Here is a 21,402-nt window from a genome sequence, read left to right as displayed (position 1 = left end):
GCTGCGCCGATGTAGCTCCAGTTCTTTACTAGCTTCAGGATTTTGGTGTATTCTACCCTAGATTCAGAATAACTCCAGTAAATTGCAAGTTCTATCTGGATCCGGGTACTAATTTACTAGTCCTCCTTTCTGTTTGCTCATCTGTGAATATAAGTTTTGTAGCTCGTTTAAAAATACTGCATAGCAATTTCATCAAGATAACTTTCTAACAGAACTATGGGTAATTTACTAGTCTCCTGTATCAATAGTGAATAGCATGCAGTTATCGTAATGCTTCAATCTATTCATCTTAAGGAAACACTAAAAATCCTTTGGCATTTATGTGAAATTAGCAAAGGCAGTCCATCCTTGGAAGTGTTAATTTGTCACTTTAACCAATGCTGTCGTGATTAATTTTACAAATTTCTTAAATTACAGCTTATAGAGTTATTGCATTTAATAAGAAATCTGAGCAGCATAAGAACTTCTTTTATTTTGTGAAAATAAATAGCTAAATACAGTTTTTAATCCTCAGTTTCTTCACTATTTAGTTACAAACAATTTTTGCGGTAAGACATGGCACACCTGAACTTCATCTGTTCTTACTAATAGTTTTAGAAGTTAACTGTTTCAGCACTCTGTGTTTCAGAGACTAAAATGTCTTTGGATAAAATTTGCCTAATTTTCAATTTTAATTTAACAAAGTACATTTCTTGCACTTCAAACATTTGAAGTTTGCTACAAATGCCTATTGGTTCAGGAAAAGCTAGTGGTGCTATAAGTGCTCCAAATCCATGGTTCAAAATTCATTTTATTGCTAATTTTACCAGAGTATATTTTTAAGGCGAATTTATTGGAGCCTAAAGTGCTCACTTCCTACCATGATAAGTTAATTCACAGTTCACATTCAACACTTCAAGATCATGATGCTACTAATTCTCCATGAAAAAGGATGTGAAAAGATCACCCTAGAAAGTGAAGCTAAATAAACATGTGTACTAAGCTTAAAAAAGGGTGCAGATCTCAAAACTGTGCATTAATTTGCATCATCATTCGAAATCTCGCAATCTCATCGGAACCCTTTCCAGTTGAATTCCAGCTAAGCCTTATCCGCATCAGCTTGTGGACTAGTAATCCCATTGACCAAGAGAACTGGGCAAAGTGAAGGTCACGGTGCATTAGACAGAACACTGCTGCTTTATTTTGAACAATGAACTCCACATTTTGGCCATGAATAGACGTGCTTCATGCCTTCATCTATGTCTTCTGGATAGCAACAGCACTTGCACAAATCTACATATGAAGTTTCTGCCTTATAGATTTGGTTGTCAAGAACTTTATTGTATTTTCAGGAAGAATGTAGTTGCGATCATTTTCTTGTTAGTCCAATCAACATCTGACATCTCAGGCTGAGAGGAGAACCAGCATACACTGTCACCTAATGGTAACATGAGGCATTGAAGCTGGCAACTTTTTCAAGTCTTAGATTCCCTCATGAGTGTTAATTTATCTATTGCATATCTTTTAATATATTCTTTGACATTATGCGTCTGCCAACCATAAGATTCCAGAAAAGATTTAAGATGCTTTTGTCACCAGCATAAGAAGCATTAAAACACCGGTAGATTTTTACAGTAATCATCAGCCTTCTTCTGTACATTTCATCCAACAGATCTGAAGCAGCATTTGCCTTTCCAATTTTCCAGTATGCGTATGCTAGACTAGTGTGGATGACACTATCTGCCAATATGCCCTTCTCTTGCATGAGACTAAATATTCTTTGAGCACAATCAACCTTTTCTCTTTTGCAAAGCCTCCTTATTAGTGCCCTGTATAAGGATATATCAGCACAAAGACCACTTCTTACAAACTCGTCTGGGAGTTTGATAACTGCCTCTTCCTTGTGTTGATCGCAGTAACCATCTACAAGCCATGAATAAGTGTGGTAACTAGGAGAAAATCCTGCATGAAGCATGCTGAACAAAAGCTCTTTGGCACTGTCCATCTCCTTAATTTTGCAGAATCCATGGATCAATGCTTTGTAAGTAAACTTATCTAGCTTCAAACCAGCATCCACCATTCTGTCCTTCACTTTCAAAGCTGACTTTACGTCCCCTATCTTGCAATAAGCATTAATCAATGTGTTACATGTGACATTATCTGGTTCAATCTTCCTTTCATTCATCTCATTTAGGAGCTTATTTGCATCTCTTATCCTGCCTTCCTCGCATAACTTGCGCAGAATTGAATTATAAGTAACAACTGTAGGATACAGCCCTTGTGCTTCCATTACTTCTCGCAATCTCAATGCCTCATCAAGGTCATTCACTCTACAATACCCATCAATCAAAGTAGTGTAAGTCACATGGTTAGGAGTAGCATTTTTAATTTCCCTAAAAAGCCTAAGAGCCTCTCTCATTCTACCTTCTCTACAAAAGCCATAAATAAGTGAATTATAAGTAACAATATCAGGGCTAATTTGTCCCCTATCCATTCTATCTTGAATACACAAAGCTTCATAGTGCATACCCTTTTTGCAATACAATGAAATCAACGTATTGTACGTGAAAAGATCAGGAAAAACACATTTTGATTCCATTTCACTTAACAACTTCTCCGCTTTCCCCACATCCCCAGATTTACAACAAGCATGAATCAACACATTGTAGACATGAATATTAGCTGCAACTCCAATTCTAACCATCTTCTTATAAACTTTCCACACCATATCAGTCAGCCTTTCCTTGACCAACGAATTCAATAGCACAGTACAAGCATGCAAATGTGGCCTAAACCCATGTATTCTCATGTGCTCAAGAACCTGAAGAGCTTCCTGTGTCATTTTGGAATTCGCATAAACTATCACAAGCCAGCTACAAACATGAGAATTCACATCTGGGTCGTCATGAAGCCTCACTAAAGCACTCAAAACCGATTGAGTTGACAAGAAATCCTTATAGGCAATCTTCTCAACTACACTCTGTGCAGACTTGAAGTGTTTGTACTTGGTTAAAATGTGAATCATTGTCCACGAAGATTGTAAGGAATGTTTATAGTAAGGAATCGATGATTCAATCCATTTGAAGAATGCCCAAGAAAGAGAAGGACTATTACTATATAAAGAAAGCTGCAATAGTACCTGGTGAACGGTTGTTGTAGTAAGATTAGACCCTATCTTGGATCTCAAGAGATTCTTCCAGCTGCCCTTTACTACGGCTGCGCATATGCTTTGAACTAGTTGAGCATCATTGTTCAGAGGGGCTAAAGTAGCCATATTTTGTGTGGACTCCGGCAACGAGTTAATGGTATTCTATTATCCTGGGTATGTAAGTGCTCTCATTGTGGGGTAAGCAATAGGAAATACGAAAAATATTGGGGTAAAAAGGTGGAAATTAAGACACTCAGGGGAGGAACCTGATATTCTAGAAATACATAAAAAAAAGGAAAAAAAAAAGGAAAAACTTGAACCGGGTTGATTAGGTAAACGAACCGCGTTAGCGTGCAGGGTAACTTAAACAGCGAAAAGACCTGACCACCCATCAAAAGTAGGTGTGGCGCCCTTCTCTTCCCTGCATAAGCTTCTTGTCTCTTGGTGGCAACTGCTACAGGGAGACACAGGAATTTGTCCTTAGACATGGGAAACTTGAAAGAAAAACTAGAGGAGGAGAAGAAGAAGAAGAAGAAGAGTGAGAAGGCTAAGAAGACTAATGCCGAGCTCTTCCAAAAGAGTATCTCTTGCTTAAATTTTCTATCTTTCAATCCTTTTTGTTTCCCTTTTGTGTGGATATGGTTCTGTGTTCTTTTTATTCAAATTACATTGAAACGGTTAATGGAGCTTCCTTGCAATTCTTAATTGAGGGAGATTTTCCTTTTGTTAAAAAAAATTTTGTTTTCTTGCGTTAGCACTTAGCAAGTTTGTTGTCGTTTGCTTAAAACGCTAATAGGGATTTTCCCCCCTCTATTGTGCTTCATGTTATTGTTGAGGCTAGTAGAAGAGAGAGCTTGCTTACGAAATCTGCTCATTCTTTTTTGTTGCAATTAACTGAGCTCTGAAATTTTCTCATTGGAAAAACACATATACATGTGGTGCTTCATTGTAGATTTTTGTTCGAGTAACGTCCATAAAATCTCCCATGTTTTGGAATATAAGTAGGCCAACAAACATAAGTTAAGGGAGCTGCTATGAATGGATACAATTTAACAAATTGACACTGCTTGCGGAAAGGATTTTCCTTTTCACATGAAACAATTAACAATTTCGTTAAAAGATATTTTTGGAATTTAGAAATGGACCTTTTGGTGTGCATTGGAACAATTGTCTAATATGTAGTAAAAGTCTTGGGCTTGCTTGAAGCTAATAGGTGGCAACTTTACACCTAGTACCAGCTCCATGCAAAAATGCTTTCATTTGGTGGATCCATATCTGGTTAATGCATGTGTTTAGGTGCATAAGTTAAACTTGCTATTGTGTAGTTTATCCTTTTATTAAACCATTGGTTATGTGGTGGTACCCCATTGTTCCCATTGAAACTCTGATCGTGGACATCTAGTGAAGTACTGCTACTTGGCAATAAAAGCCAATGTTTTGTTCTTCAACATGACTTGATTATATTTAAAAAGTTCTTAACTATTTCAGAAAAAAATGCTTGCATGAGATAATCTAAATAGTGCTTGAACTCATATTTTTCATGAACAATGAAGTAGCTCTTCAAGTATGTTTCTGAAAGATCAAGGAACCTTTCTAGAATAACGTTGCGATATCTTGGTCTAAGGTATTAAAATTAGTAAATTCAATTTTACCAAATGAATAATGAATGTTTAGTATTACTCATTTCTCTTCTGAGGGATAAGTTTTAATTGATTTAGTTCAAAAAAAGGTGAGATGCGATGGAAAAATTGTGAAAATCGTCATTTTATATAAGGGGGATATCCTTGGCTTTTGACCTGATTTTATACTTTTACCTGATCCTTGAATCATGCACAGAATTGGAGTTGTATTTCAGACTAGTATTGTTTATGCTGAAGTTTATTGACAGTTATTAGTGCTTGGCATTTTTTCATTGCAGAAGTAATGCTAAAGAAAGAAGAAAAACAGAATGAAAATATCAAAACCACAGGGAAGAAGAAGAGGAGAAGAGAGAAGGAAAACAATGTTAATGCTGGCATAGCTGTTCACGTGAATTAAGGTGAAAATGGCGGAGACAAAAAAACTGTGTTATTTAGATTCATTATGCTTTTGTCTCATCTATTGCTTTCTGTTTTTTCAACAGACAAAGTAGAAGGAGAAAAGAACAAGAACAAACCAAGGAAAAAGAAAAGAAAAGGTGAGGAGAAAAATAATGCTCTGGTTGGAAAATCTGTTCAGCAAGATGGCTATGAAGAACAAAATGGTACATTGATAGGATTGGGACATGGTATAATAAATATTTTTTTCTTTTGGTACATTGTGTCTCAAATATTTTGTTATGATATCATCTTGTCTGGAGACATTTGTGTGTATGCCTAGGCACTCTGTTTGATAAATATTTGGCAAAATGGAACTGAGTTTTGGGATATTTTGTTCACAAAGTCCTTAAGTCTAAAAGAATATCTCTCGAGTGTGCAAACTATAGTACGTTTATCAATTTGGAGTGAGCTTCTGAATTGCCATTGTCATTCCCTTAAATTCTTCGGTCTTTCTCCTTTGGTTTTCCCCCCTTTGGCTTGTTTTCCATGTTCAAATTGTCCAACAAAATGTTCTGCATAATTGTCCTGCTATTATCCTATATCAGTCATATTATTCTTTACAGATTGATTAAGTCAATTTTCTTTCTATGTGGATGATGGGGGACCTGACCAGCGCCTATTTAAAATTCAAGGAGATATTAACGATTTCAAAGGGCAGAGTGACACTGTTATTGTAGAAGAGACCAGAACTCGTAAATAAGCAATCTTATTTGCTTGACTTGTGCATAATTTCTTGAGAAAATTTATATTACAATTATATTATATATATGTTTTCTTACAGTCTTATTTCTATTAGGTAAATCCAAGAAACCTAACAGAAAGAAAAAGGAGCATCACACGTTAAAGAAGGGTGAGACCATACCGGAAAAGATAGAAGAGGCTGTTGAGGATGGGGCTTATTACATTTCTTCAGGGGAGGACTGCTCAAAAGGAATGAGAAGTATGAATCTTAAAATTGGTGATGTTCTTTCTTAGTAATTCAGTGGCAGACTTGCATTAAGTTTTGTTGAAAGTCAATAGAGCAGGAGACCAAGCCAACTTATTTGTGCCTATTAGTTGTTTGGGCTCAAAATGGGCCTATCCATCAGCTCCAATTGTTGGGACATATCTGTATTTTATCTGTTGATGGCCATAAATAGAATTTGTGCATGGATTTGTATGGTTTTGTCCTTCTTTTTAAGGGTGTAGCAAAGGCATCCATTTTTGTTTTCTATTCCTTCTTAAAAAGGAAAAGACAAGGGGGGCAGGAAATAGCTGAAATTGCTTCATTCAATTGTTTGACATAGGTCAACCTGCAAATTATCTATTTTTATTTCTGAGCTATGCATTTTTTCTGTGCATATTTCCCTATTGTCAATGAAAAGGCATGTTATGTTGTTTAGTGATCTTACTTCGTACTTACACTACAGAATGGCTTACAGAATACCGTCAAAGTAGACCAGGTTTGAAGGTCTTGCAACAATGGATAGATCAGTTTATAACTGCTCATGAGGAAAAACTTGAACAGGTATCTTCTCTCTCATGCATTGCTCCAACCAATTCTTTATTGACAACCATGTTGGGCATATTTTTCTTTGTACATAACTGAATTTTTGTCTCAGCATGATTAAACACGCAAGCATGCACACATTAATTAGCTCAATTTTTTAATACTGCTTTTTCGTGCCTATGCAAGAGAGGCCTGTACAAAAGTACCTTTCTTATAGTTGTTTGATGTGAAAATTTTTTATGAATGATATAATCTGTCCCAAAAAATGCGCTATCAGTAATTTAAGGATATACTGGATGCTGTTATTTTCACGCTGCAAATTTCAGCATCATTTTGTGCCCTTTTTTGCTTTTCGCTCATAAAAATTTGAAATTGATATGCATATCTCCGTTGTGAGATTATGTGATCAATGTCATGCTTAGTTTTTTGTGTTTGGTCAAATGTTCTATGGAGTCTTTCCTCTCCTTTTTCTTGGTGGTGAGCATGTACTTGGTGTTTAGTTTCAAAAATTACTGTGATGCAGGAAAGAAATGAAAGAGAAGCCCGTGTTGCAGAAGATGGTTGGACAGTTGTGGTGCACCATAAAGGCAGGAAGAAGACAACAGATTCTCAAAGTGGAATTACTGTTGGTTCTGTGGCCCCAGCTGTTGCAGAGAGCCAATTGACTAAGAAGAAACACAAAGAAATTGGACCAGACTTCTATCGGGTTCAGAAAAGAGAAGCTCAGAGGAATGGTATGATGAATCTTGCATCATGTTCACTTTGTTATTAAATTACTGTTTGCAAAAATACCAAACTGCATATTTTAAACTTGAGAATACAATGTCATGGGGTTACTGACATGCATATCAATACTCATCCATTCATTTGTCATCTACACAACAGTAGTCATTGCAGTCACTTCTTGTTGGTATCATCATGATTGATTTGCAGATCAATCAGAAAACTTTTTTTTCATTAATTGATATGACGTTAAGTGTTAATCCTCCATTTCTTGCAGAAATTCTGGCAATCCAAAGCAAATTTGAGCAGGATAGAAAACGGATTCAGCAATTGAGAGCTGCTGGAAAGTTTCAACCTTACTGAATGCTGCAGAAGCCGCAGAAAGAATGATTCAGAACTGAAGCTTCCATGGTATCAACTTCATTTTTGCAATATGGGAAATAGAGAATTCATGGCATTTGTTATACCTCCTGCAAATTTTTTCACTTCTTAAATTTATTGGAGAAATAAAAATTGCATTTGTAAGTCACAAAATCTACTAGTGAGAATGTACAATTTTCTGTGTGATAATATTAGCTGAGATGATGAATGAATTCGCAGCTTTTGTTTAATCCTAGTGGAATGATGTTTTTCTCGCAATGCACTTGCTTTCTTTTCTTTTTGTTCATCTCTTATCTATTAATGTCATCACAGGAAAGTCTTTGCCCATTATCGAATCAGCATGCAACAAAATTGGCAGGCATTCCAAGCTAAAATTTGCCCCTTTATACAAGCATTGTTGCTTCCCTGACATGAATACTGCAGTAGGTGAGAGGTTGGTTTAGGAAGCTGGTCCAAGCCCATGGAATAAAATGAAAAGTATCTTGTGAGCTCTGAAGAGAGTCAACATATGCAATTTTACCCTTATTTCATAGAGTGGCCGTTTCGTCCCATGCCCATGGAATATAATTGTAAAAGTCAATGCAAGAAAATTTTCAATGCAGAATTAAACGATTCCAAGTTGTACCAGAAGCCATATAATCTGCTGAAAATTCATAATATGTATGCGTCTATTTGCTTAATAAATTGGAAGTTGAAATGTGCGTGCTCATGTACCCGGTTACATGGCTGATAGGTAGCCATACGTATCTGTAGCAGATGAATTCCATTCATCAATACAGCTCTGATGGCTTAGCTTTAACTCTTTGCTTGTGATGGTGTTCATTAATTTTGATTTCTTGATACAATGAAACATCAACTATCAGTTGATCAACTTGAAACTTTATTGCTCAAATGGTAAAAGGTTGAGTTGGATGTGCTTAAAACTCGATCAAATTTGTGACAAACCTGACTTTACATTGAAATGGAATTGCAGGAATTCATTTCCTACTTCAATATTAGGCGGGGAATTAGGAAAAAATTGAAGCAATACCAATTTGCTTTTAAGGCAACCATGGAAAAGAAATATGCAAATAATCATTGTGGATTTTCTTATTTGAATGAAGAGAAAATTTTGGAGGTGCTGTGGATGAGCGTAGACGTTGGAATTTTCCATTGCATAAAGTCTAAGCGAAAAAGAATGTGGAAGCTGAACAAGTGATGGGAATTTTCCCATTCCTTGGGCAGAAACCTTCCATGAATGTTCCATTTGCTTTAGTGAGTTGCATGGCATTTTATTTTTAGAAAGGCACCTTTGTGATTGTCAACTCAACTGCTCCAACGCATGCTGCTGGATGTTCCTCTTTTTTATCATTTATCTTCTGCTATAATTTTATTTTACCTTATTTTCGCCTGCCTTCTTTTCCTTCCGACTCCAACTTGTCTTCCTGAGAATCCATCGTCGGCCAACTTGTCTGCATGAATAACTTTGTTGGAATATTACTTATTGAATATGTTCAATTTAATTCATTTTTTTATTTTTTAGTTAAATTAGTCCCTTAAATTTTTGTTAAAATTTAAATTGGCCCAAAATTGATATGCGTGAGATCTTCTTGAGTTTTTTTTTTTTCATTCTAATTTATATTTTTTATCATAATGAATTTTAATTTAAATTTTAAATAATTATATAAAAAATAAAATATAAATTTTTTTATATTTTGATTTTCATTAATTATAATTATATTATTTTTCATTTTTCTAATTTTAGCTAATCATATGAAAATATAAAAATAATATTTCCTATATTTAATTTTAGTTTATTGTATTTAATTTTAAATTTTCTAATTTTAATTTTAATTAATTATATGAAAGTTTGAAAATATTATCTATTATTTAATTTTAACTAAATATTTGAAAAAATAATATTTTTTACATTTTTAATTTTAGTTAATTATCAATAATTATAAATTTTTTAATTTTAATTAGTTATATGAAATATAAATATAATATTTTTATGTTTTTAATTTTAATTATTTATAATTATAATAAATTTGGGTTTCAAATTTAATTTTGATTTTATTAATTTATTTAATTATAAAAGAATATAAAAATAATATTTTATTTTTATTTAATTAGTTATTTTTAAATAATATTTTATTTTTAAAAATAAAAAATTATTAAATATTTATTTTAATATGTGTATCTCATTTTTAAAAAGCTGAACTATGAAAACTTCAAAGATTAATTTAATTCAAAAATTAAAAATATACTAAATTAAATATACCGAATGGTATAAAATATAAAGTTAATAGTATCACACGATTTGGTATAATTTTGCATCATTGATTCTATGAAATTAATAATTATATGATAGAATTTGTAAATATATTCTAAATTACTAAAAATGACAAAATTAGCAAAATTCTGCTAATTAAATAATTTCGTATTGATTTTTTCCAAATACAATGTTATATTTTCGAACGCGAACAATCTTATGTTCATTATTTTAAAGTAGATAGAATCGCAAATTTACATCCTCATATTAAAATGAACCAACCTTCGTTAAACGCCACATCTTCATATTCTGATGCACTCATGCACATGCTAGCGAATGAAACTAGACCTGGTCTGTTATTCTGATCCTCGGTTGTTATTTTACATTACATGCGTTATAAACTTGCCTGAATTCAGTGCTAACCATACATCAGGATACTTACACCAACCCCCCCAAAAAAAAAAAAATACAAGTATTAACACAAATTGCATTTATTTAGGATGCGGTGGAATACTAATTTGTAACATATATGCAAGATCTGCAATACCATCGCCAACACAAACATGTAATATCAAAAGAGCCCAGTCTAACAATAAATATAAAGTATACCAATGACTGCCCTCACAATCACACTTTATTTCAATTACACACCGAAATTAAGACAACATACCAAAAACAACTATTTTTCTTCAACTTCCTCGTCCTTCTCATCCTCGCTCCAACAACATTTCAGGATTGACCTTGGAGACGCACATCCTTTGCTTCTTACAAAACTCTCATAGATGATTGTTCCACCCTTCCCAAGATCTTCATGGTTCCTCCCTCCACTGCTATATCCCTTCACATCCAGAGCTAAATTCTTTCCCAGTTCATCGTGTAAAACTTCAGAATGCAATGCAATGGAGAACTCAGTTGGTTCAAAGCAAGCCAAAACCCTTTCAAGCAGCTGAGTCAAATTCATATCTTCAAAATTGTAACCCACAGCTTCAAAACTCGCATAACTGAAACCATCTTCTGGAGTGATGTGAATTGTAGAGATTGCATCCCCTTCAATGGCATTCATGGAGTAACCACATGGGTCAAAATCAAAATCACAGATATCAGATTGTGGGAGGATCTTCCTAATACCAGATTCCTCAGTCATCACAGCAGCTGAACTGGATTGTGTTTTGTAGAAAACAGATGCTCGGTCCCTGTCCAAGCCAGTCATGCACATTTCAAGAGTGTGGGCACTGCGCAACTTGTACCCAACATCAACAGAAGCAGAGTATACATGCCATTTTTGGGTTTTGTCAGGACTACCCATCACATATGCTATGCTATCCAAACCAAGTTTGCCAAAATGGCCATCAAGAACAGCTACTTCCTCAGAGAAGCAACGATGTGGAAATGACTGAGCCCCAGGAAATTTGAAGCTCCCACGAGTATACCTCACAGAACATACAGTGAGTGAAAGAGTATCAGCCAATTTCAGAATTGCTGGGATTGAAAGAAGCAATTTGGTAGTCCCACAAGTTTTAATGATAACTTTGTAAGGGTACACAAAGAGACTAGATTCTGAAAGAACATAGGAATCAATGTGATCATTTGAAAGCGAATCAACAATGGTGCATTCAGCTGGTTTGAGAATCTCATCTAATTGAGATTTGGACAGAGAGCGGAGGCCCATCCCTCCAGGATCAGCAAAGAAACTAGGCTCAGAAAAGGACAATTCAAGCCTCTTTTCATAGCCTTCAAATCCAATAGCAGATATAGGCAAGGCCATCTTGCCTCAAAGGAAAAAAAATAACACTTCTCACGAACAAGTACGAAGGAACGAGCGAATCAGAAAAGAAATGCAGACTAAAGACAATGGCAAAATAAGAGAGAGCTACTAGGGGCTAAGTCAACAATTAGAAGATCTCAGGATGGCTTTCGCACGCACTGCACAAACAAAAAATGATGCAAAATTAGGAAGTGAGTTACATGACATGATGACAAAAAGCAGATGGGGGTAAAAATAAGATTAAAATCAAACTCACGTTAGAGTAAGCAGCAGTTCGGAACTTCTTGATTCCACCATGGGGCCGAACGTCTTCAATGCTGTAACCAAGGGGAGCTTCATAAAATAAGGATTTACTACTGCTAGACTTCTTCTTGCCACCTTTGGACTCCATTAGATCATTCAGTCTTTGCCTGTCAGAACACCAAGTACAGCAATCAGCATGAGATACAATATTGCACATAGGCAGTAGAGGAGACTCTTCTATGACCATCGAACTAATACAGTAACAATGCTGTTTTGAAAGCAATACCTATTAATTTGAAATAGCTAGAAACGAAACAAGGCAAAAATTTAAAGCAAGTGCATAGCTCAATCATACAAATGAAAGGAGGTCTTTCTGATAAGAGCAGTGTAAAAAGAAAGTTTTTATCCAAACTACAAAGGCCAAGGATTACAGGAACAAAATAAATAAAAAGAAACTGCTTAACTACATTAAAAAAATATATCTTAGGTTTACTTCCGTTTCATTTTTTTAAATGATTCCAAGAAAAAAAAAAAGATATCAATCACCTATATCATGATTAGTTAAAAGGGTTTTGGAAACAAAGAAAAACAAATCCATGAAAAATTACAAAGACTAAGGGGTTTGTAGGAATGTAGGATGGCTGTTCAACAGATTCACCACAAGGACTCGTTACCATCACAAAGACCAATTAACTAAAGAAAAAAAAGAATAGAATATGAATTTAGAACTCTAAACATTAGCTTCTATTAAAAAGAATGAATTGGTGTTAAATCCCACATCGGTTGAGTATTAGAGAAAAATATTTCATATTTGTTCGTGGAGTTAGGCCTGTCAATTTTATCATGTTACTCGAAAAAAACAAACCATACATTCATCGTAATTAATCCTTACAATAAAAAAGATAAAATAAACAATTAATCCAAACAACAATTACGTATGGAAATACAAATAAATACATGAAAACCAGCAATAAAACACGTACCAATATGAAAATATTCCAATCTGAAAACCCTAGCTCTTCTAAAAACCTTTCTTTTGTGAATCTCCAATGAAATCAAACCCTAGAAACCAAATCCACAACAAAAAAAATTTTTAACCAAAAAAAAAAAACTCAAATCGACATAAAACACAAAAGAAGAACTAATATAAATTACCGATTGAAAAACAGGAAAACAGAGCGATGAAGATACCGATATTCTAACAGCTAGAGGCAAAATAAATCCCTATAAACTCGAGGAATAGAAGAGAGAATCGTATAAGATATCAGCTGGCTTTTGTGATTATCGAAGGGTCTCCTTTCTGGTGACTTGTGAGGTGGTCTCGAGATGACTCTGGAGGGTGATTTATATAGGGGATGAAAGTGCGCGCAGAAGAAGCTGTAAAATTGCCCTGGGTTATGTAGATAATTACAGTCGCACCCCTGCTATTAACGGTAGTTTTTTTTTTCCTCAAATAATAATTAGTTGCTGAGCGCGTATTTGGAATGACAAAACTGCCCTTAATGCATTGGCGCCAGGATACAATTATGAAAGCGACATGAGGGTAGTTTGGACATTTTGGTGATCGCCACCACTCATTCTTGTCTTGTAATTTTATTACGCCGCCGGATTCGGAAGGGCCAATTAATGTGAAATAAATATTCAATGAGTCCAAGTTGGCAACGTCTTAGCTGTGTTGGTTCTATAAATAGGCATGGTACTGAATTTAAGCCTATTCATGCATTTTTCTCGTTTTTTTTTTTTTAATAATTTATATGCATACAAAATTTTAAACTTATTGTATAAAAGATAAAAAAAATGGTAACTGTCCCTTAAATTTACATCTCATCTTGTTTAATAATGATAGTTATCTTAATAATTATAAATTATTTTATTAGTTATTAATTATTAAGTATTAATAATTTATATAATAATTTTAAAATAAAAGTATTTGATAAAAATAATTATTATATTAATTATTAAACATAAAATTAATAATATCATCTTATTAATTATAGTTAAAAATTAATTTAAATTATAAAATTGATAAAAATTGATTTTTCATAAATTATTCTTTCAACTTCTAAATGTTGATATAAATATTATATCATAAAATAATATAAATAATAAAAATATTAAACACTACCTTAAAAATTATTACCGACCCATACACTTTTTATACTTTAATGGCTATTAGTTAAATTCATAAATTATTTCCCTTTTAACATGGGAATGCAAATTATGATTCATATATTCTTTTCCATATATAAGATACAAGATATTTTCATTATTATTATAAATAATTATTTTTTATAAATTAATTAATTATTCACATTTAAATTTTAATTTGATATCTATTAATTTTTCATTTATCTATAATTGCAAAAATCTCATGATTCATATTTTTATTTTTCTTTTACATTATAGTCTTTTCAATTAATTTCTAAAATGTTCTCTCCTTTCTTTTTAAACTTTATTTCTTTTATACTTTATTTTTTCTAAAAATTGTAAATTATGATTTTGTAAGATCACCTTTTCTTTTAAAAATGCATGGATAAATTATTATTTTAAGATAATAATCACGATTAATTATAAACTCTATAAAAGAAAAGTTGCTTAGCATCTAATAGTATTAAAAAATAGCCACGAATATATTGATTAATTAGTTGTTAAGGTGAAAAAAAGAAAAAAAAAACAAATATTTTATAGAAATAATTAAGCCAAATAATTAAAATTACATTTAAAAATTGTGTTAAATTAGTTATTTTAGTTGTGGATAAATCCAACCTAATTCCAATTGCTTACTAAATGTCAAGCTAGTGCGAACGTAAAAGTTAAATTTTGATTTATATTATGAACCTTATTATTTAATTTTTTTTAAGTAATAAATAAAATAAATAGACTGAGATTTATATTATAGTTATTAAATTGACGGAATAGAAGACACCGCGGCCCTGGGATAAGAGGAGGGATGCCTGCCAGCCATGGGTTAATGGAGTAGTGGGCCCACCCAATTCACAAATACTGACAGTTGCAGTGTCCTTTCCCCTTTGCCACGCTTCTCTTGCGTGTATGCTTCGCCTGGAATCGTCACCCATGGAGAAAGAGATGTTCGCTGGTTCAGCACCTCCATTATTCCACTACAAGAAGAGGTTCTATTCAATTTTTTTTTAAAAAAAAAAAAAGAAAAGGTTAATTATAGATAGGGTTTATCACATAATATATGAGCCGAATCATTTTATTGATGCTACTATCGATTTTTTTAAATATCATTCCTTTCATTTGATTCAGCAAATAACATAAAAAAGAAGAGGAGAATATAATAATTATTCTTATTTTTCTTATTTTAATTTTGAATATGAAGAAAATAATGAAAACATTATTTTATGATTTCATATTTTTACATTTATGAAATGGAAATATAAATAGAAATAAATAATTGTTTGATTGATTGGAACCGAATCAATTTGTAATAGACTATCCCAGTACGCAGGCACGCATGAAACTCGTTTAATTTGTGAGCAATGCTCGCTGAATGGAAAACAAGCAGTTTCAGGTTCAATCAATAAGAATAAGATGCTTTCATTACAAATAATTCTTATCAATTATAAGCAGGTTCAATCAATAATATTAATATTTATATTAATATTTTTGGGTCCATGTGCTTCAGCATGTGATTAGTTACTGTCTTAACTACACAATTAGAGATATTCTTCCTTTCCAATTATCTATGGCCATCGTTATTATTAACCATCCTTTGGGAAATCTTTTATGGGCTTGTAGTATAGCGCATCATTGTATATTATGATTTGCCCGATCCTCTGCTTTAATTCTTGTTTGAATGTTCACATAAATGCACAAACACCTCAAATCGCCTTGAAAAGAGTCCATTTAACAACTCAAGAGTCAGAGTTCAGATAACCTTCGCAACTTATATAATAAGCAACGCAAATCAGAAACGTCTCTCCCACCCCTTCTTGCACGACACACCATATCATCAGTGGCGCAATCTTCATGAGCTGGATTGCACGACAAACTTCTATTAACCCACCCTCCATTTACTGGGGAGAGAAAGCTATATGTTTAATATTAAATTAGCTAGACAACCTGAGCAGAGATTCACAACAAAGAATTTCATGTACTATTATTGCGAACTACAAGACTTGTATACAATTTCTGTTTGAAAAAAAAAGAACATTTGAAAACAAGGCAGTCTAGTCATCATGAACGTCGCTGAGTGGCTTTCCTTCGCAGTAACACCTCATATCAAGGCAGTCTAGTCACCCTACTTTTTTTCTTAAAAAAGATTTCAAAAATGTTAATTGAGCGAACTCAAAATGATATATTAATAATTAAATTAAAATTTATTATTATTTTATTTTTTTAATATATGAGTTATTTATGGTGATTTGTGAGCCATTTAGCTCATTTATAAATCACTTGACTATAAAATTTCTTTATTTAATATCTACTCACAAAATAATATTTTCTAATGTCAAATTAAAATGCTAGCAGTTTTTGAAATTCTAAAAATTAATACTATGAGAAATATACAAATTTAGAGATATTGTATACTATAAGTTATTACATATAATATATTTATTATAAGATAATATATATTGATTTTTAATTATAAGTTATACTATAAGTTATATTTTTTTTTTTAACTTGAAATATGATATAAATTTGATATATATTAATTGAAATGAAGTAAATAGCATTTCAAAAATGAAATTAAATATTATAACAATAAATATTGATATTAAAGTAAGTATCATATTAAAATTGGTTTGAAATTTGATAGTGGTGTTAGAGTGATAATGATGGCGGTGGTTGATTAGTGTAGGTAGGGTGACGGTCAAACTAGTTATATTTATATTTTTTCAGTATATAAAATATTAAAATATGATATAAATTTCACTATATATATTTTAAATTATATATACTCCATAAACACTCAAATCACCATGGTTTACAATCACCACTATTATCGTTATTTAAATCATTTACTTACAAATTATATGAATATAGATAGATATAAATATAAAAATAAATATTACTTGACATGATATACACTTTTAACAAATAAAATTTATATTTTCGAAAATATATATATATATATATATACAAACACACACATTAGAGCTTGTATAATATATATATTTCATATAATAAAATGTTGGATGAGGGCAAGTAGCCTGATTGGCATAGAAACATGCATCTCAGCGTGGTTCAAGGTTTTAGTCCTCTCTATATTAGATATTATTTTTTTCTATTTATAAGCACACCTAACACAATACGTTCTTTATATATGTATATATATTTTTTCGTTGATTTGAAAAGCGGATGAGGGCTAATAGCCCGATTGCACATGCTTCCAAGCATGAGGTAGAGGGTTCAGGGTTCGAATATTTCCTTTGCCCTTTTTTTTATTTATGATTCTTTATAATTTTTTTCATTAAAAAATATAATATTAAACTGTAATAATTGGAAGTATTTTTAAACCCTAATTAACACTTTTCCTTAAAATTATAATATAACAAATGTTTAGATTTAAAATTATAAGATATATATAAATCATTTACTTATATACATTTAGTTTTATAGTATTAACATCACTTCACTACTATTAAAATAATCACCTATACAACGATCAATAGTTAAATCAGCACCATCGCTATAATCACCACGTATACAATATTACCACCATTATTATCATTAAATCATTATTTTTAATTTAAATATAGAGGGAGATGGTCAAAGATATTTAAAAAATGATAGAAATAAAATGAATTATATATAGAGATATTAATATTATCATATATATATAAAGATAAATAGAGGGAGAGAGAGAGATAAAGATGTGGAGAGAGATATATAGAAATGTATAAATCAATATATGTGTTGATTTCAAAATCAACATATATATTGATTTATATATTTTTACATATAATATATATAAAGATAAATAGAGGGAGAGAGAGATAAAGATGTGGAGAGAAATATATAGAAATGCATAAATCAATATGTGTTAATTTATTGATTTATGTATTTCTATATATCTCTCTCCACTTCTTTATCTCTCTCCCTCTATTTATTTTTATATATATGATAATCTTAATATATCCATCTATAACTCATTTTATTTCTATCATTCTCTAAATATTTTTTATTATCCCCCTCTATATTTAAATTAAAAGCAATAATTTAATGATGATAATGGTGATAATATTGTACACATGGTGCTTATAGCTGTGGTGCTGATTTAACTATTGATAGTTGTATATGTGACTATTCTAATAGTAGTGAAGTATTGTTAATACTATAAAAATAGGTGTATATAAGTAAATGATTTATATATCTTATAATTTTAAATTTAAATATTTGTTATATTATAATTTTAAGGAAAAATATTAATTAGGGTTTAAAAATACTTCAAATTATTATAGTTTAATATTATATTTTTTAATGAAAAGAATTATAAAGAATCACAAAAGAGAAAAAAAAAAAGGGATAAATGAAGGGATCGAATCCTAAACCCTCTACCTTATGCTTGAGAGCATGTACCAATCAGACTATTAGCTTTTATCCGATAAATTTTTGTATACACACACATAAGAGTTATTTCAAAATCAACACATATTGATTTATATATTTCTATATATCTCTCTCCCTCTATTTATCTTTATATATATGATAATCTTAATATTTCTGTCTATAGCTATTTTTATTTCTATCATTCTCTAAATATCTTTAACTAGCTCCCTCTATATTTAAATTAAAAACAATAATTTAGTGATGATAATCGTGGTAATATTGTACACGTGGTGATTGTAGCAGTGATGTTGATTTAACGATTGATCGTTGTATAGGTGATTATTCTAATAGTAGTGAAGTGGTGTTAATACTGTAAAATTAGGTATATATAAATAAATGATTTATATATATCTTATAATTTTAAATCTAAAAATTTGTTATATTATAATTTTAAGGAAAAATGTTAATTAGGATTTAAAAATATTTACAATCATCATAATTTAATATTATATTTTGGAATGAAAATAATTATAAAGAATCACAGAAGAAAAAAAAAAGGGACAAATGGAGGGATCGAACCCTAAAACCTCTATCTTATGCTTGGGAGCATGTGCCAATCAGACTATTAGACCTCATCCACTTTTTAAATCAACGAAAAATATATATATATATATATATATATATATATATATATATATATATATATATATATATAAAGAATGTATTGTGTTAGGTGCACTTATAAATGAAAAAAAAAAAAAGACATTTGACATAAGGAGGGCTCAAACTCTGAACCACGCTGAAATGCGTATTTCTATACCAGTCGGGCTACTTACCCTCATTTAACATTTTATTGTATGAAATATATATATTATACAAGCTCTAATGTGTATATATATTATTTTTTTCAAAAACATAAATTTTATTTATCAAAATTATATATCATGTCTAGTAATATTTATTTTTACATTTATATTTAATTCTTCTCTGCAATCTAATTCATTATGTTAACTCATCACTGTTGCATGTAGTAGTTCATATGTGCATGTATTAATGCAATAGACACTCTTTTCGAATCATCAGTTCTTGAATGGTGTACATGACTGCAAGCAATAATAATTTATTACATACACACTTTTCTTTGCATAAGCCATTAAATAAGCTACCTCATTAACTCCAAGTTTTGAAGTTATTTTTAAGTTATTTCTTCTCTTTCTTTTAAGAGTATGATAATAAAATTATATACATTAACATCATTTAAACTAACTCAAATTGAACTATTTAACAGAGCTTAAAAGATTTTACAAGATTTAACAGACATTTCCATCCATGAGCAGAGATTGAAGCTACTTTTGATGCGCTTCAAGATAGTTGAGCCAAGGCAGGGCTCCTCAAAAGAATAGAGATGGAGTTGTTATTATTGCAATGACTTTACTGAATATTTACTCCAATCCAATTCGATTGTGAAAAATTACATACTTAAAACAAAAAGAAAAAGAGAGAGAGAAAAAAAAAAATCTTCATTGCTACAGTTCTGGCTTCCACAAGATTCTGGAGGTTGAACTACCTTTTCATTCTTCTTGTCATATTCTCGTTTCAATTCTTCCAATCGCTTGGAGACCTGATTGTTAATGTAAACACATTTAAATCAATCATGTAATATTACAGACAAATGACTGAAATTCATGTGCTTGAAAGCTTATATGGACTACAATACTAGGAGCACATATTTAAGTGGCGGATTCATGCAGTCATCAAATTTTTTATTTAATAATATTTTTTTTATTTAATTAAAATTTAATTTAATTTTAAATTAAAAAAAATAATTTTTATAATAAAAATTATAATATACAATTTTAATTATTATACTATTATTTATTAAAATAATATTTATATTTTACTTAAGATATAAAATAAAATAATTAAAAAATTAAAAATAAAAATAAAATTAGACGCTATCCAGATTTTTCATTTTAATTTTTAATTATTTTATTATAATAATATTTTATATTTTAATTTTTTTATTTAATTAAAATTTAATTTAATTTTAAATTAAAAAATAATTTATTTTAATAAAAATATTATAATATAAAATATTAATTATTATAATATTAATTATTAAAATAATATTTATATTTTATTTAAAATATAAAAATAAAATAATTAAAAAATTAAGAATGATTCAGAACTGAAGCTTCCATGGTATCAACTTCATTTTTGCAATATGGGAAATAGAGAATTCATGGCATTTGTTATACCTCCTGCAAATTTTTTCACTTCTTAAATTTATTGGAGAAATAAAAATTGCATTTGTAAGTCACAAAATCTACTAGTGAGAATGTACAATTTTCTGTGTGATAATATTAGCTGAGATGATGAATGAATTTGCAGCTTTTGTTTAATCCTAGTGGAATGATGATTTTCTCGCAATGCACTTGCTTTCTTTGCTTTTTGTTCATCTCTTATCTATTAATGTCATCACAGGAAAGTCTTTGCCCATTATCGAATCAGCATCCAACAAAATTGGCAGCCATTCCAAGCTAAAATTTGCCCATTTATACAAGCATTGTTGCTTCCCTGACATGAATACTGCAGTAGGTGAGAGGTTGGTTTAGGAAGCTGGTCCAAGCCCATGGAATAAAATGAAAAGTATCTTGTGAGCTCTGAAGAGAGTCAACATATGCAATTTTACCCTTATTTCATAGAGTGGCCGTTTCGTCCCATGCCCATGGAATATAATTGTAAAAGTCAATGCAAGAAAATTTTCAATGCAGAATTAAACGATTCCAAGTTGTACCAGAAGCCATATAATCTGCTGAAAATTCATAA

The 21,402-nt window shown here is 31.0% G+C and overlaps 3 protein-coding genes across 8 annotated transcripts; 1 reads left to right on the top strand and 2 right to left on the bottom strand.

Moving 5' to 3' along the window:
- Positions 1-777: 777 nt before the first annotated feature.
- On the bottom strand, positions 778-3,490 carry LOC131174830 (pentatricopeptide repeat-containing protein At5g38730). The gene has a single exon (XM_058138874.1). It carries the CDS (start codon positions 3,251-3,253, stop codon positions 1,490-1,492), a length of 1,764 nt encoding a protein of 587 aa, XP_057994857.1. The 5' UTR covers positions 3,254-3,490; the 3' UTR covers positions 778-1,489.
- A 45-nt stretch (positions 3,491-3,535) lies between these two features.
- On the top strand, positions 3,536-21,402 carry LOC110664602 (uncharacterized). Of its 6 annotated transcripts, none has more exons than XM_058138877.1 (9): positions 3,536-3,707; positions 5,046-5,165; positions 5,250-5,369; positions 5,819-5,897; positions 6,002-6,163; positions 6,615-6,712; positions 7,218-7,428; positions 7,695-7,828; positions 21,058-21,402. In XM_058138877.1, exons 3-8 carry the CDS (start codon positions 5,319-5,321, stop codon positions 7,778-7,780), a joined length of 687 nt encoding a protein of 228 aa, XP_057994860.1. In that variant the 5' UTR covers positions 3,536-3,707; positions 5,046-5,165; positions 5,250-5,318; the 3' UTR covers positions 7,781-7,828; positions 21,058-21,402. The 6 variants fall into 6 exon arrangements, with proteins under 6 accessions (XP_057994860.1, XP_021680028.2, XP_021680026.2 ...); XM_021824336.2 differs by lacking the exon at positions 21,058-21,402 and adding an exon at positions 8,111-8,455 and having other exon boundaries at positions 3,537-3,707; XM_021824334.2 differs by lacking the exon at positions 21,058-21,402 and having other exon boundaries at positions 3,538-3,707; positions 7,695-8,056.
- On the bottom strand, positions 10,525-11,959 carry LOC131168841 (S-adenosylmethionine decarboxylase proenzyme-like). The gene has a single exon (XM_058138875.1). The coding sequence runs from the start codon at positions 11,812-11,814 to the stop codon at positions 10,729-10,731; it is 1,086 nt and encodes a 361-aa protein (XP_057994858.1). The 5' UTR covers positions 11,815-11,959; the 3' UTR covers positions 10,525-10,728.

The sequence above is a fragment of the Hevea brasiliensis genome, chromosome 16, assembly GCF_030052815.1.
Source record: "Hevea brasiliensis isolate MT/VB/25A 57/8 chromosome 16, ASM3005281v1, whole genome shotgun sequence".
Taxonomy (NCBI): Eukaryota; Viridiplantae; Streptophyta; class Magnoliopsida; order Malpighiales; family Euphorbiaceae; genus Hevea; species Hevea brasiliensis.
The sequence above is the reverse complement of the archived record's forward strand: the minus strand, read 5'-3'. Positions and strand labels throughout refer to the sequence as shown.